This window comes from Festucalex cinctus, chromosome 12 (genome assembly GCF_051991245.1).
Source record: "Festucalex cinctus isolate MCC-2025b chromosome 12, RoL_Fcin_1.0, whole genome shotgun sequence".
Taxonomy (NCBI): domain Eukaryota; kingdom Metazoa; phylum Chordata; class Actinopteri; order Syngnathiformes; family Syngnathidae; genus Festucalex; species Festucalex cinctus.
In genome coordinates this window covers 1,423,451-1,438,321 of record NC_135422.1, presented here as the reverse complement: position 1 = coordinate 1,438,321, position 14,871 = coordinate 1,423,451, and the positions used below count along the sequence as shown (strand labels likewise).

General features: G+C 38.4%; 2 protein-coding genes across 5 annotated transcripts in view; one reads left to right on the top strand and one right to left on the bottom strand.

Annotated features, from left to right (window-relative positions):
• Window positions 1–2,854, bottom strand: part of kif6 (kinesin family member 6) — a 43,366-nt gene extending 40,512 nt beyond the window's left edge. For both annotated transcript variants that reach the window (XM_077537781.1, XM_077537782.1), the window contains exons 1-2: window positions 2,672–2,854; window positions 1,136–1,245 (exon numbers count right to left, since the gene is read on the bottom strand). In XM_077537781.1, coding sequence (XP_077393907.1) covers window positions 1,136–1,245; window positions 2,672–2,731 — 170 coding nt within the window. In that variant the 5' untranslated portion in view covers window positions 2,732–2,854. The remainder of the gene's footprint in view (window positions 1–1,135; window positions 1,246–2,671) is intronic.
• Window positions 1–14,871, top strand: part of daam2 (dishevelled associated activator of morphogenesis 2) — a 95,808-nt gene that overhangs the window by 6,047 nt on the left and 74,890 nt on the right. For 2 of the 3 annotated variants that reach the window (XM_077537775.1, XM_077537777.1), the window contains exons 2-3: window positions 5,746–5,878; window positions 11,929–12,022. The gene's annotated coding sequence lies outside the window, so the exon portion shown is untranslated. The remainder of the gene's footprint in view (window positions 1–5,745; window positions 5,879–11,928; window positions 12,023–14,871) is intronic. The other variant, XM_077537776.1, reaches the window with a different exon arrangement.

Below are 14,871 nucleotides of genomic sequence, written 5' to 3'. Positions count from 1 at the left end.
GCTTCAGCAATGACAGAGCTGCTAGACGGATTATTCCTTATATGCAACCTGGGTAGCAACAATTTGAACTTTGCAACTCTTTATTTTGGCAGTTTCAACTGTCTTGCTGCTGTTTACTTCAAGCCACAGTGTAACTCATGGACACGGTGTAACTCAGTACACTAAGCTCCGGAGCACCCGTGATCCGAATGAGGACAAAATTGGATGGATGTAAGAATGAATGTTTTAGTGTCTGGAAACCCAATGGAGTGAGGTGGAGAAATATTAGGACAAATTTTAATGAGTGAGCTTTGGATACACAAACAACCACAATATAGGATGTGGCCCGAACATACTGTGACTTTTTCTGAAGGCAAATATATGTAACATTCCTCAATGGCCAAGTTGGTGGCCTAATCTCATCTCAACACAGGATACTTGCAATTTGCTGAGGATGCTTTTTTTTTTTTTTTTTTTTTTTTAACTAGGAGCAGAGTGGCACCAAATCTAAAATTTCAGGGGCACACGTAAATTAACTTGCAAAGTAAATATTCCTCCCACTCATTTTCCCTGTTTTAAATTAGCTGAAGTGTGGAGGGGAACTTTGTCACCAACAAATAACAATAATAATAATAATAATAATAATAATAATAATAATAATAATAATAATAATAATAATAATAATAAAATTTACTGGTTGCATACTTACAAATTGTCGTGGCGCTGTCTCAAATTTTATGGGCAAAATGCCATCATTTAGCGGCCCGTGAAAACGGAGGAATTCTACAGAAATGCCAACTTTCTAAATGGAAGATGCCATTTTATGAAACTCCTCTAATTAAAGCTTAGCCCCTTCAGACCCAAAGATGGTCCCAGTGGACACGACATATTCACGTGTCGAAACCAATAAAACGCATAATGTGGATGATGTCAACACTTCTGGTTCATGATTGGATCTTAACTAACCCATCACAATCACAAGTTGATTTGCATGATGTTCATGTTTAAAAAAAAAAAAATGTTGCATATAAGCTTGGTAGTTTACAACACGTGACAGCTATGTTATCCTGACGTCCACTATGAAAACTAAAAACATGAAACATGAGGTATTCAGCGTGAAGTTTCACATAAAGAAATTCTTCTCTAAAAGGAGCACCTGAAACTGAAGCACTCCCTCTTGTTGTTGACAAAGCCATCAGCCATGTCCTTGGGCACCACAAACTCCAACGCAGCACTCGTTTGCTGCTCATTGTTGACAGAGTACACCTGAGGGAGCCAGAGACAACAACAGAGTCAGTCGGACTCCCGTGGGATCACAATTTTGATCCCAAATAGTTCAGCCCCACATTTCAAAAACACGTCTACTGGGTTAATTGCATTATCTACTGTGTATGTAATTGTCCATAAGTGAAGTGGATTGGTTATGTGTCCTGCAATTAGCAGGCGGCCGGACCAGGATGTACACTGGCTCTTGCTCAAAATCAGCTTCAGCTCACCCTCAATCCTAATGAAGACAAGTCTTATAGAAAATACAGTGATGCATCATTATTTTATTGTCAATATGCCATACAAGAAGTCCATGTTAAACCCTAAAATACAACAGACAACTTGCATACTGCAAATCGAGCTTCTTGTGGTGCGGTCAAAGTCTGTCGTTCCGAAAAAGAAAAGCTGAAATTAAAGACACATATCATGTAGAAAGCTATAGAAATGAAAAAAAAAAAAGAAGCTATGTTGTGTTTTGTAGTGAGTGCAGTGTAGAAACATGCTTACTAAGGGCAAAGTCTCAGACCTCAGGAGATACAAGAAAAACTGTCGAACATTAAACCAACAGACTGAATTGTGAATGGCATTTAAAGTGAGGTCAGCTGGGTCAAGTTGAACACTCCCAACCTTTTTATTTTATTTTATTTTATTTATTTTTATCTTTGACATATGCGCTGGCATATGTCTCTTTAGACACTAATATAATTATAAGCCCATGAGGAGTTAGGCAGAGAAAAGGATACAACCTGAATGATTAGATTGTTTTCACTGCCGCTCTTGTTATGTTGTTTTCTCATGCACATGTGCAGAATGTGAAAAAGCCGCAATGATGCGGCTGTGGTCATTTGATTGTGCTCAATAATGTACGTGCAAGCTAAACAGCCACAGAAACCATCTGTGTAACTTGATTATTTCTTACATCAGTTGCTGTGCTCAGACAATAAAGTGGACATTAGGGAGTTTTTTTTTCCAGGTTTGTTTTGATCATTTCAGGTGATAGTTTGTTTATATGTCAACCCAATGTAAGCTTAATTTAAACAAAGCAGGTATTATTATATTACATAAGAAACAAGAAGCAATTGTTAGCTGTCCAGGATAAGATGTTCCTCGAAATGTGTTGTATTATGTGGAGTTAAGTTAATGTCAATGTTAAGTTAATTGAAAAATATAAATGATAGATGTCAATTAGTAGCAATAATATAGGTGGATGTTTTGGAGACAAGATAGTATGTAAGGCAGGTAGGTCATATAGGCTATAGCAGGAATTTAATCCGATTTAGACAGCTCAAGCAACTGCATTCTTTGTGTGCCTTTATTGGGAGAGAATATTATTACACAGTACGGCAGTAACATTTAAATTCAGACATGCGCATTGAAAAACGTTTCGTGTGCTAAATGAGCTCAATTATATTACGTTTTAACTTACCGCGGTATTTTTCTTGGCGGGCTTTATACGAGCATATATCTGAATCGTCTGTTTGACCATCGTATCGTTCTAAAGGCGAATTGTTTACTTTCCTCTTTCGTATGCTGGCTGCTGCGGAGTTTGCTAGCCACAGTTAGCAGATGCTGTTGTGTGTGCAATTTGGTTGCCTAGCGACCAAAAGTCGCCGGGAGTTCTGCCAAAGACTGTATGTGAGCAGAAGATGATCTCCTTTTAACTATTTGCCGTATCATCTTTAACGGAAAGCTGTTGTGTAGCAGTTTATCAAATTAATTAGGAAATATAAACAATATTGAGCGCTTAATTTTATTTGAGCGTGTTTAACTACGAAATTAAAGTCAAAGATTCTAAAGCTGCTCTTGATTCCTTCCATTTTTCTTGACACGGCCCTTAAAATGAAAACGTTTTGACACCTTGTGTTAACTCAACCAATCAAATTCCCTCTTTTCACCCTTTGTTGGTAACCAGAGGTGAATAATGTGGCCAAAAAAACAAGTCTGAGTGAGGCTGAGGCATGTGTTCAGTCACAACTTATGACTCTACAGTCTCTAATAGATTATTCTTGTCAAGATGAGGTGTTTCAAAACAATATTACAATAATATTAGAGCCATGTGATGGGTCCAGATTAGATTATTTTATTTTCCAAAAAATAATTTTAATAATATTCTATTGTCAGGTCACACAGACCGTTTCCACACAAATTATATATTTACATGATAAAGGACCATATGTCTTGCCTATAAAAGTCGTGTGGTACATTATTACCCCGTCTCCAGTTACATGTATGTGTGTCATGCTGTTTCTGCTATTTCACCTGAGCCTTGGATGCCTGCCAAATATAGCCAAGCAGGAGGCCTTCTTCCTGAATCAGGAAGCATGTGTGGCTTCTAGTTGGCGCCACTGCAGTCGTTTGGTGTTTCAAGAATATTGGGTATTTTTTGTGGCATCGCATGTGTCTGATTACTCATGCATTTAGATGCACTGCAAAACTTTGCGGTCCTCTTTGTCATGCAAGCCACTCTTTGATTTATGACACAAACACAATGATAAATTATAGAAAGAAGTGAAAAGGGTTAGCATAAATGATCATATTAGAGCAACCTAAATAGTGCCCACATCGGGATAAATATTGCTGAGAGCACTGACCAATTGGACAGAACGTGCGTCACAATAGTTACACGCGCAGCCCCGCGTTCCTTCATGCCTGACTTTGTTTTTGGGGATATTTTGTATTATGCGAGAGACAATGGCTCCATGAGGAGACAGCGCAGCTTTTCAGCTGACTATTGCTGACATGTGGACGTTCAAATGCAGATAAGCTGATGGCTGGACAAAAGATGTGCTCCCGCAATCCTGGGCTGGCCAAGTGACTTGAAAGAGGAAATTTGTACTTGTTTTTGTAACACTATAAACGGAAAATAATCATTATTTAATGTGGCTTAAGTTACCATTGTAGAATGTCTGGCTGCTTGTTTAAGGCAAGTTCAAATGCACTTTGACAAGTGGGCCGCCCCAGTTTGCCCACACACAAAAGAAAAATAGTTAATAATACATTTCACTTCTGTTTGTTGCTTTTTGGATTTGAATTTAGGAATTAAATATGACAACATCCATGCACATATTCACGATCAAGCTCATCAAAATGGTCCCGGATAAACAGTGCTATTTAGAAGTGATCTGAGAAGGTGTCATTTATTTTTGACAAATTTCTGCCATGTTTTGTTCAGTGCTAGAATTAAGGATTGTTTTGGTTAATGTTTCTAGAATATAAACTAGGGTGATCATATTTTGATTTCTAAAAAAGAGGACACTCGGCCCAACATTGAGATACTTACAGTAAATGATACTTAAAGTTTAATCAAAGATGTCATAGATTATAACTACGGTATTTTAACGTATGCCTCCTCTAGAAAATAAAACAACAACAACAACAACAACAACAACAACAACATAACTCTCCATTAAAGTCTTATTTGAAAAATGAATAAATAATGACAATGTTCTAAACACCAACCTTTCTGCTCACATTTTCTTTTTATTATTATTAATATTTATTTATTTATTTATTTATTTTTATGGGCGGACGAGGATCCAACCCGCATGGCGTCCACATCTCTGGTGTGCAGAACACTACCAGTGAGCTATACTACTACTGTAGTTCAGGACCTTATTTTAAGTGAGGTATGTAAGTTGACCTGCTTTTTCATTTAAAAAAAACAAACAAACAGCAGTTTAGACTTGAGGCAAAACTGGCAACACTTTGAAGCCAAAAAGCAACATATAAATTGGCACACGATGATATATGGATTCTTTTTTTTATTTTTTTTAATTATCATTATTAAGTAGGTTATGTAAAAAATAATGGATTTAGGTTACATTTTAATAGGCATGAAAGGTGGAGTATTATAAAAAATAATTTGAGGGGAATATTTAATAGTATTGACAGTACGCATTGCTTCAAAAACTGTTTTTTGTTTTTTTTGTTTTTTTGTTTTTCATGTGTTGTCATTGTATGCTATAAAAAGACATTAACGTCCAATCAGGGCAATCTTTGCCCATCTTTATGCTGTCAGGCTATATCTTGCTTGCGTTTACAAAATGCTGCTTTCACAAAAAGTGACAGCGGCTTGAAAGTTGGGGAGCGACCACATCCACTTTCTTGAAAGCAATTATACAGCATCGTCAGACATGCGCAAGAAAAGCAGTAAACGCAAACCATGGGCTGGGCTGGGCCTGTTGGGCGAACTGTGAACTCTTATTTTAAATATCATCTGAAATAGCTGAGGTTTCACCCCAACGGAGGGGAAAACTTGCAGTTTCTAAGGTGTGGCAACATCCTTCAACTCTGCAGACTGCACGGATGACATTTGAAATGTCCTGTCTTTAACATCATGAATATAAACAATCATTCCCACGCAGAGATACTTTATCTTTGACATTCAATGTCAATAGCATGTGTTAAATACCAATTTCGGCACACAGACACCAAAAAGAAGTTTTTTTTTTTCAATGGTGGGCAATGGTTTCACTTGTATACTGCTTTTCTATCTTCCAGGTATTCAAAGCCCTTCAACACGGCCTCCTGATTCACGTACAGATGAAGCAGCATTAGAATCAAGCGAGGGTTCAGTCATTCATGCGAGCATTCAACATCTTCGTCTCAAAGGAGTTGGACTGTCAGCTCAAAGGTGTGTCCCGATGTTTTTGGCTTGTTTTTTTTTTTGTGTGTAGACAGGCCATTAAGATGTCTCCCGACTGTCTGGTTGTGATGTTGTTTTCATGTTTGCGAAATGATCTGTGTCAATCGCATGCAAAACCAAAATAGAAATGATCCCTCAACTATTTGGATGCATTTGCAATCACCTGTTGAAGTTGGGAGAGATAGAAAAATAGACAAATAATGTGAACAGTACTTGTCACGGCTTGTTTATTCGGCGCATACCGCGGTTTTGTGCTTGAAGCTGCGTGTGTGATTGCCTGCTATATATCGTATTTTCACGACGATAAGGCGCACCTAAAAGCCTTCAATTTTTTCAAAAGCTGAACATGCGCCTTATAATCCAGTGCGCCTTATATATGGATCAATATTGAGCCGCAACAGGTCTCGCTGTCAAGACGCTATCGATGACCATGCGCGGTGATCCCGCCATCTTGGATCGCTAGCTAATACTAATACTTGACCTCAGAGAAAATAATTAAACAGCTGTTTATTCATTTTGGGAGTGAATGGAGTTGTCAGAAAGCTGCTTTGTAATCTATTCATAAAGTTTGACTGACCTATCTGACTGTTTTGTTGACATTCCTTTCGCGCAGCACCATCTAATGGATGCATAATGTAACCCCAGCCTCTACTAATAGCGCCTTATATATGGAAAAAGTTTTAAAATATGTCATTCATTGAAGGTGCGCCTTATAATGCGGTGCGCCTTATAGTGTGGAAATGCATGTAGCAAGACACATTAGACCCCTTCTGGCTGATCAGTCCCTCATGAAGGCATCTTGGTGTTTTGTCCAAACAGGGTGGTTTGGATTTGCGCAAATCATTTGCGTGGGATATTACAGAGAGGAGAAGGATGCTGCCACTCGGTGACTTGGTATTTGAGCTTGTGTGTGCGTATCTCGGCGTGCCGTTCCATCTTTGGCTGCGGGGTGGCCACGGAGGGTTAGCGCGCGAGTGCTCTTTGACCAAAAAGCATGATCAGAAACAAGATCGTCAAGGCACCGTGCTGTTGCAAGCCACTCGTCGTCGCATACTTGGACATGAAACGTAACAAGATTTGGCGCTTGTGAAATCATGTTAAGGCCGTGTTCATTTGCAAATAATCATCAGCCGCTGCCGAACTTCCAAACAGATATGGTTTCCCCGCTGTCATTATCAACATGAATTAAGGCTGTGGTGTGTGATTTGAGTTTGCGCTGGGGTGCAATCATCGATCATCGACCAGACACTTGGATCCATTTGCTGTTTTTAAGCCAGAACACTTTTACTGCGCAACAGGAGAGCTTCGTATGCTCTCTCTGCTGTTACTGAGGCTTACTAAGAGTTGCAAATGGCTTGCTCTCTTTGATGATAATGAACAAACATGTGATCCTGAATTTTTGGCTGGCAACCAGTCCGGGGTGTCCCCCGCCTACTGCCCGAAGCCAGCTGGGATAGGCTCCAGCACCCCCGTGACCCTTGTGAGGAATAAGCGGTTCAGAAAATGGATGGATGGATGGATGGATGATCCCCCCCAAAAACATTCACTTTGACACTAACTGTAATGGAGAATCTTTCCGATCACTGTGGTTGCATATTCGTACTATATTGGAATCTAAATTCAGTTATGGTAAATAGACACTTTGAAACCAAAGTGCTGACTGTCTATCTGAGGCAGACTAGAGCAGCAGAGTCCGAGGGGGCTATTTAAGGCTGCCTTCTTCTCCACTGCAGAGTTTTCTGGTCAGTAGTTTTGTCCAAGGGAATTCTTGAAGGAATTCTTGGTTATGCGCTATTTTCTGAGGCTTCTTCCTCTGTTTTGCTCGCTAGGCCAGGATATATCAAACTTCAGTCCGCATTCCTCAAATACTGTATATGACTCTCTTAAAGGCTGAAAGTAAAATCTGAGATGTGAGTGTGAGGATAAAGCAGCATCGAGGCATGGAGGTTTCGTTGAGATTTGTTTTTCTGGTAGTGTTTGCTTTAGCAGAAGAAGAACAGAAGAGTCAGGGAAAAAAATTAAATGAAAAAAAAAAGTGGTTTTCAGTAATTTGTTTTGCTCAGCTCTGCGTCTCTACAGGCAGAATATGATGCAATTTTCATGCTTGCAGTAGTCAAGAAGCATAGTTTGTCTCTGTTGTATTCATGCGACCACATAAACCTTTTTATTCGGCATCTTCGGGTGCTAACAAGACATATTTTATTCCTGCTTGCCAGTGACTGTTCAGTTATCGCAAGACTTTCTTTGAAGACTTTGTGATCGCTACTCATCAAAGTACTTGCGCAACTATTCCTGGCATATACAGCAGATCAATTGGCATGAGAAATCTGACACATACCTTGTGTTTTTGCAGCATCTCCTTTGCTGGATATTTTTAGTGGGGCAGGATTTTCTAGGTCATTATTGCGTAATGGGTTATTAATATGTCAAGACTTGCTTAGCAAGTATCTTATTTCAAAACACTGCAGCATATGTAAAGTCATTGAAATACAAATAAGGTGCAACAATAAATGTTAACCTTATAGGATTGTGGATTATTATTATTATTATTATTATTTTTGTATAAGTTTCATTGTAACAATCAGAAAAACATTGCAACATTTACAAACATTTCTTGCAGAATTTTCTTTTCTTTTTTTTCCTGAGTCAAACTGTTGACATCAAAAGACCGTTATTAACTGTACAGTTTTTAACAGTTTTAAGTTTGTTCCCCGAAATTGATTTAAAATGTCTGATGTAAGATCCAGAATATTCCGTTACTCTGCTTAAGTCAATGAACATGTGTCCAAGTTGTACCCCAAGGTGTACTTGTGAGAGTGAAAACACCAAAAAATGTTGGCCCCCACCTGTAGGTGGGTACCATAAGGAAAATTTATATTGTTTGAAAATATCGCATAAAGAAGACAAGCACATTTAAAATATAACAAAGTTTTGACATCTTGATTCTTTAACCAGTAAGATTTCAAATTCGCCTCCCAGATTCACAATACTGTCAACTTTGTTCCAGCCTCTGATTATATTATTTAATATAACAGAATTTGTAAAATAATAAAAAATAAAAAATAAAATAGTGTCCCATACACTTTAAAAATCAGCATCTCCGATGATGCATTTTATGTGTTTGTTTTTGTCGTGTTATTAAACTGATACTGCTCCAGGTCATGGCGCTAGTTGCATCCTGCTATACAGCATGCGTGTATAATATGGATGGTTTCTGCAATGTGGGTTGTGGTATTAAGAGGCGGATTAAGTTGCATCACTCCACAGAAAGTCCAGGTACCAAATGTATGGCCTGCCATTGTGTTTTATTGATCACAGAAAAATCACTGAATCAATGGAATTCCAAATAGGCTGAACTCTCGTGAGGTTTTTGTTTGATTTTCCATGCATTTTTCCTGAAAAATGTGGTTGTGTTGGGCTATAGTATACGTGTTAGGCAATGCAAATTTGAGGTTCCACTGTTGTCTAATTCATTCTATGGTTCTATTCTGTTGATTGGCAACAGACCCAAATTCACCAACTTGCACAGTGCAGGCATAATAAAGTTTAATTGTTGTCCGTGAGTCGGACAGGAGCAAAAGTTGTGACAATTTCCACGTGGTCTTTTGTAGTACTGAAAGAGTAGTACATGCCAATGTGGTGTAAATGGAGGAAAAATAAATGGATATGAAATGAGAGACAGGGTTGAAAGAGGACAAGGTAAATATTTGCAGCTGGAATGACACACGCAACAAGGCCGATGATAAATCCACTTTCTCCACATTTTCCGTCGCAAAACCACCAATTGCCAGCAACTTGTGTGCTTCCTGACGTGAGCCAGGTTCAGGTGATGGTTCATCACACAAACAGACTTACATAAGAAATGAGGAAATGCCTGCAAGGAATTTGAGGTAGGCCACTTTAGGCCGGTCAAATCCCTGCTGTTTTACAGGATCCAAATTCCTTTGTTACAGGAGTATATATTGTAATTCTCAAACATTTTAGGTGCTCGTGTGCTTGAATTATCGGTCTTGCTTGCGATTTCACACAAATGAAGCACAGGATGTCGTCAGTGTTACCCCTGGCAAACCGTGCGGTGAAACTATGATCAACAAAAAGATGACGTGTACACGCACAAAAAAAAAACGAGTGGAAACATGACAGAAACCACCAAGTGGCCTTGAATGCTTTCCCAATGCATTTAATGTTCTGCTCTGCTCCCACAATCTGTCAAATGGCAACGACTCTAGCCCACATCACGGCTCAGTGTATCAACTTGTGCCTGTGGCAGCGTCCACATATTGATCAGTTTCAATGTGTCACATTGAATTAGGCCACGGAGTAGCGATGGCAGTGTGGGTGCGAGGATGATACTTCCTCTTGTTTTTCAGCCGCCCTGGGAGCCACGTAAAGTTACTCTCTGGTTTTTGCTGCAAATCTGGAAGCCATCGGAATCCATGTAAAAATACAGATACACAAATCATTTGAGCTTCAACGAAGATTCACACGGATATATGCTGGTGGAATCTGGATGACTTAATTAAGCATCATTTTCGAGGAAAATCCAATCATGACTAAATGAACTCTTTCACTCCCAGCCATTTTGACTGAAACAATCCCGGCAGTTTGACTGATTTTGCAAGGCCCACAGAATATTATGTTCTCGTGCTATAAAAACATGGACACCTACTAAAAGGAAGATTAGACTCTCTTGTCATCAGGAAAAAACAAAAAAACACTGGGGAAAAAAAAGCTTGTTGGAACATGGCTGATCTCTTGAATGACAATGGATAACTTGATGGCCGTTTTTTTTAATACTACCATTGCTTTAAGCGACTTCTTCAGGTCAGAAGCTATATTAAAGCATTCTGTTTGCTATAGCATTAAAAAAAAAAACAGGAAAAAAAAACGAAAACAAAACAAAACAAAAAAACGTATAAATATGTTTTTGGGAGTGAATGAGTTCATGATGATGATCCTTTTTCTCCATAGCACCAATTCTGTATTCTTGAAGTTAGGCTGTTTGGCAGACATTTTCTTAAGATCATCCTCTGCTCTGTCAGTTTTGCTTTTGATCCCTCGAGGAAGCGAAACGCTTCCGTCTTGCTCTCTCGATCAGGAGCAGGAGCAAGTGCATCATAACAAGCAAAGCGGTTGAAGCAAATGATGCTTCGTGGTTAGTCTGCCTCACAGTCGAGATGTTGGAAGTTTGAATCTCAGCTCAGGCTTTCACGGGTAGGATACATTTTCGATGGCTCTCAACACACATGTGTTTATGTTCTAAATGTATACTCTCAATTGCTACTGCAAATTTGTTTGCTCAATTTCACATGGATTTCCTAGTATAAGAATTCTGGCCTTAGAGTATCATCCCATTCCAGGAAAAGGAGAAAGGAAGCACCAGAAGGAGGAGAAAAAAAATAAATAAACAATTGACCTTCTATTGTTTCAGGGTGAAAGTTAATGTGGACATTTTGATTTAGACATTTTGACCTTCACTTTTCTCCACCTTCGCTTCACACAACATCAAAGAGAGGATACACAGAGCAGAATAAATCAGGGAGCAGATTACTGGGGACAAAACTAGCAGAGCATGCAGTTCCGCGGACAAGAAGAGGGCCTCTGCGTTGTGTCAAAGAGCACAGCCGGGTCAGCTGTTCGCAGAATGTCGGGTGAGGAGAAACAAGACACTTTCAATAACAGGAAACAATTCAACTGGCGCTCACAATTGAGTAACGTCTGGGCATAAATTTGGGATCCTGTGGCAGAGGATGACTCCTGACACTGGAAGCAAATTTGGAAGAAAAATAATAATAATAAAAAATCACTTGGGCTGCAATTCAATTTAAGGTTTTAAAAAGACACAAATAAGGAGGCAAAGACTCAAGAAAACTGAATCCGTCCTGATTTTTTTTTCTGTATAATTTTGTGTTAAACATGTAAAGTTGATTAATAATACTGTAATAATAATACATAATACTGCTGTAATGTACACTGTCTGGTTCAAGGGGTCATGTAGGACAATTTGTGATAAAGAGGTTTTAATGTTTCTTTTTTAGGACCTACGAGGTTTACAACGGAAAGATATGAGGCACAGCAACTACAACGTCAAACTTCATCTGTCACCGAAAGCCACAGATGCAGCTAAGCTAGGTTAGCATCACAATTTACCTCACTGATAGCTGGTTAACTCAACTTCATGTCAATTATGCATTTGATGGAGAAGACAACGCGATGCAGAGTAGAGGCTGGAAACTGAAACTTCTACCATTAAAATGCTGTGGTTGTTAATGATATGTAGGCAACTGTGCATATACACTATTTTGGATGCAGCAGAGCTGCCCATAAACCAATGCAAGTGAATTGACTCACAAAGCGTCAACCTGAAAAGTGCATAAAGTTGAATGTGTCTCATTTTGGACAAGAGGCTGTTGTGATGGGCGATGCAGAGTGGACAAACTTTACTGCTTTGTTATACAAGTGAGTCACTCTATTATATTGGAGGATTTGGAATGACTATGTGGCCAATAGTGCTTATGAAAAGTTGTGGCCCCCTCATTTAAGTTACTCGTCGCTGATACACGTAGATATACAGTATCCACAATTTTCTTTTCCAAGTTGTTCATCTAATATTCATAGGTAGGGGCTAAACTTGCTATTTAACAATATAGTTGTGAAATTCACAGCAGAGATTACCATTTAATTTATATTTTGGAAACTTGTCCTTCAGAAATCCCCAAATAAATACAGTCTTAATAATTGCCCACAAATGACTTCCCGGCATATAAACAATCCGGCTAGGATATGCAATTTACCAAAACTATAAATCAGCAATTATCTCATTAAATCTACATTGCAAAAGTTATTAAGACAATTATAGACTTTTTTTTTTTTTTTTTTTTTTTTTAAGGTAGTGATCGTAATCATAATTATAATCGTAATGATCATAATTACTGGCAGATACTTGGGGGCACCATAATCAGAGTACAGTACATTTGCAAAAAAAAAACATCATACAATGAAAAAAAGTGCTTGTAAAATCTTTTGGTGTCAGTTCAAGTCCCACTTTTGTTTTTCAGAACACAACAAGCTGCCTCTGGTTTTAATTGAGGCATCATCTGATAATAATTCCGGGATGACTCATGGGAGAAAAACTCACCGCAGCAAATGGAGGATTTAAATAGCTTTTTATATTTGTTGGCTGATGCGCTGCAACGTGGCATCTTAGCACATTAAGCTCCACTGCATGCATACAATATATCAAAAATGCTCTTTGACTGACATGCGCACTACTGCAGTATTTAAATATGTGCATTGATAAAACATATGAATGGCATCTACATTAGTCGTTCTATTGTTGTGACATCGCTGATATCTGAATTAGAAGCACATAGTCATGTATTTTTAAATACCTTTATCCATAGTTACCTGAAGCATATTGGATGTAATGTCAACAAAAGACTTTTGCTAGAACGACAACTTGGTAATCTATTGCTCAAATAAGAAGCGCCAACTAGTGAATGATGTACACTTATGAGCACAACTGTTAACATGCCACGTTGGTCATCTTGTTTCAGAATGATAGGGATGTTGTTCCTGAAATGGAATATTAGCATTCCATTTCCGCAAGCATGCACATGATGACGGCATGATTGATGCCATCACTTTAAACTCATTTGCTCCCTTTTTGTTTATGTTTTAAGTGTCCCAAAGACGTATTTATACGTTTTTTTTTATTATTTTTTTTTTATGCTAGAGCAAACATAAGGCTTTGATGCAGCCTCTCAACTGCAAAGAACGGTTGCAGAAATGGTAGTTATTACACAAACGGCCAGCAGGTGGCAGCAGAGCAAAGGAGATCAACCAGGGCCATGTAGAAAAAAAAGCTCAATTACTTACAATTTTAAATATATTTGTGAAAACTGATGAAATTTAGCTCTCTTCTAATGCTAATTGCTACAAAACGGAAACAGATAGAAACATACTTTTTTCTTTCCTGATGAAAGAAGAGACTTTAATCTTTCTTTTGATAGCAAGAGAACACAATATTCTGTGGGCCTTGCAAAATCAGTCAAAATCTAGTAAAACAGCCGGGAGTGAACGGGATTGCGAAATGTGAAAATGGCGGTGAGTGAATGAGTTAACTGCGAGGATCAGAGACAGTCTTAAGAAGTCGTCAGCTGTACTCAAGACGTTAGTCTTTGTTGTGATGTGAAGTACTATAAAAGTAGTTCACGTGGCTTTTGTCAAGCTCCCATTGGTGCCAGTTAAAGTACTGTAAGCTTCTGTAGGGTTGACCCATGTGGCAAAATGCAACTTGAATCTTCAACGTGTGTGACTGTGTCATTTAAAAGAAGAGGCGGTTGATAACAATCGAGGTTGTCTGGTTCTAATTTGCCATGCACGATATATGACTTTTGTCGTTGTTGTTGTTGTTGTTGTTGTGTGGTTACATATAACTCTCAGTGGGCTATTTATTGTACTGTATGTTTTCAAGTGTTGTATTAAAAAAAAAAAAACATCTTACTGAGATTTAGTGGTCGGCTGGTAGCCCCTGTAAACGTAAATTAGTTGGATTGACATGACAGGAAGAGAGAACAGACGATAACTCGAAGCACTTCATTTTCAGCTTTCATCACTGTTATTCTTTCGTCTCATGGAACTTGAAATTTGTGCACTTTTACGCCAAGATCCTTTCGGCGTCACCGCACGTTTTATCTTACTGACCGTACCAACAAGTGCATGTGCAATGTGGAGGCTCCCCCATCAGAAAACACTGGAGCTAAAAATGTAATAACTATTAAATAATTACATTTAAACACTAAAAGAAAACAGTTAAACACGATAGAAAAAATAAAAAAACAAAAACAAAGCCACAAAACAATATAGATTAAAATAGTTAAATAAATAAAAGGGGATTAAAAAAAAAAAAAAAAAAAGATCAATCAAATGCCAAACTAATAAACAGCAACATCAGCAACAGCCTCTCCCTCCGGTGGAAG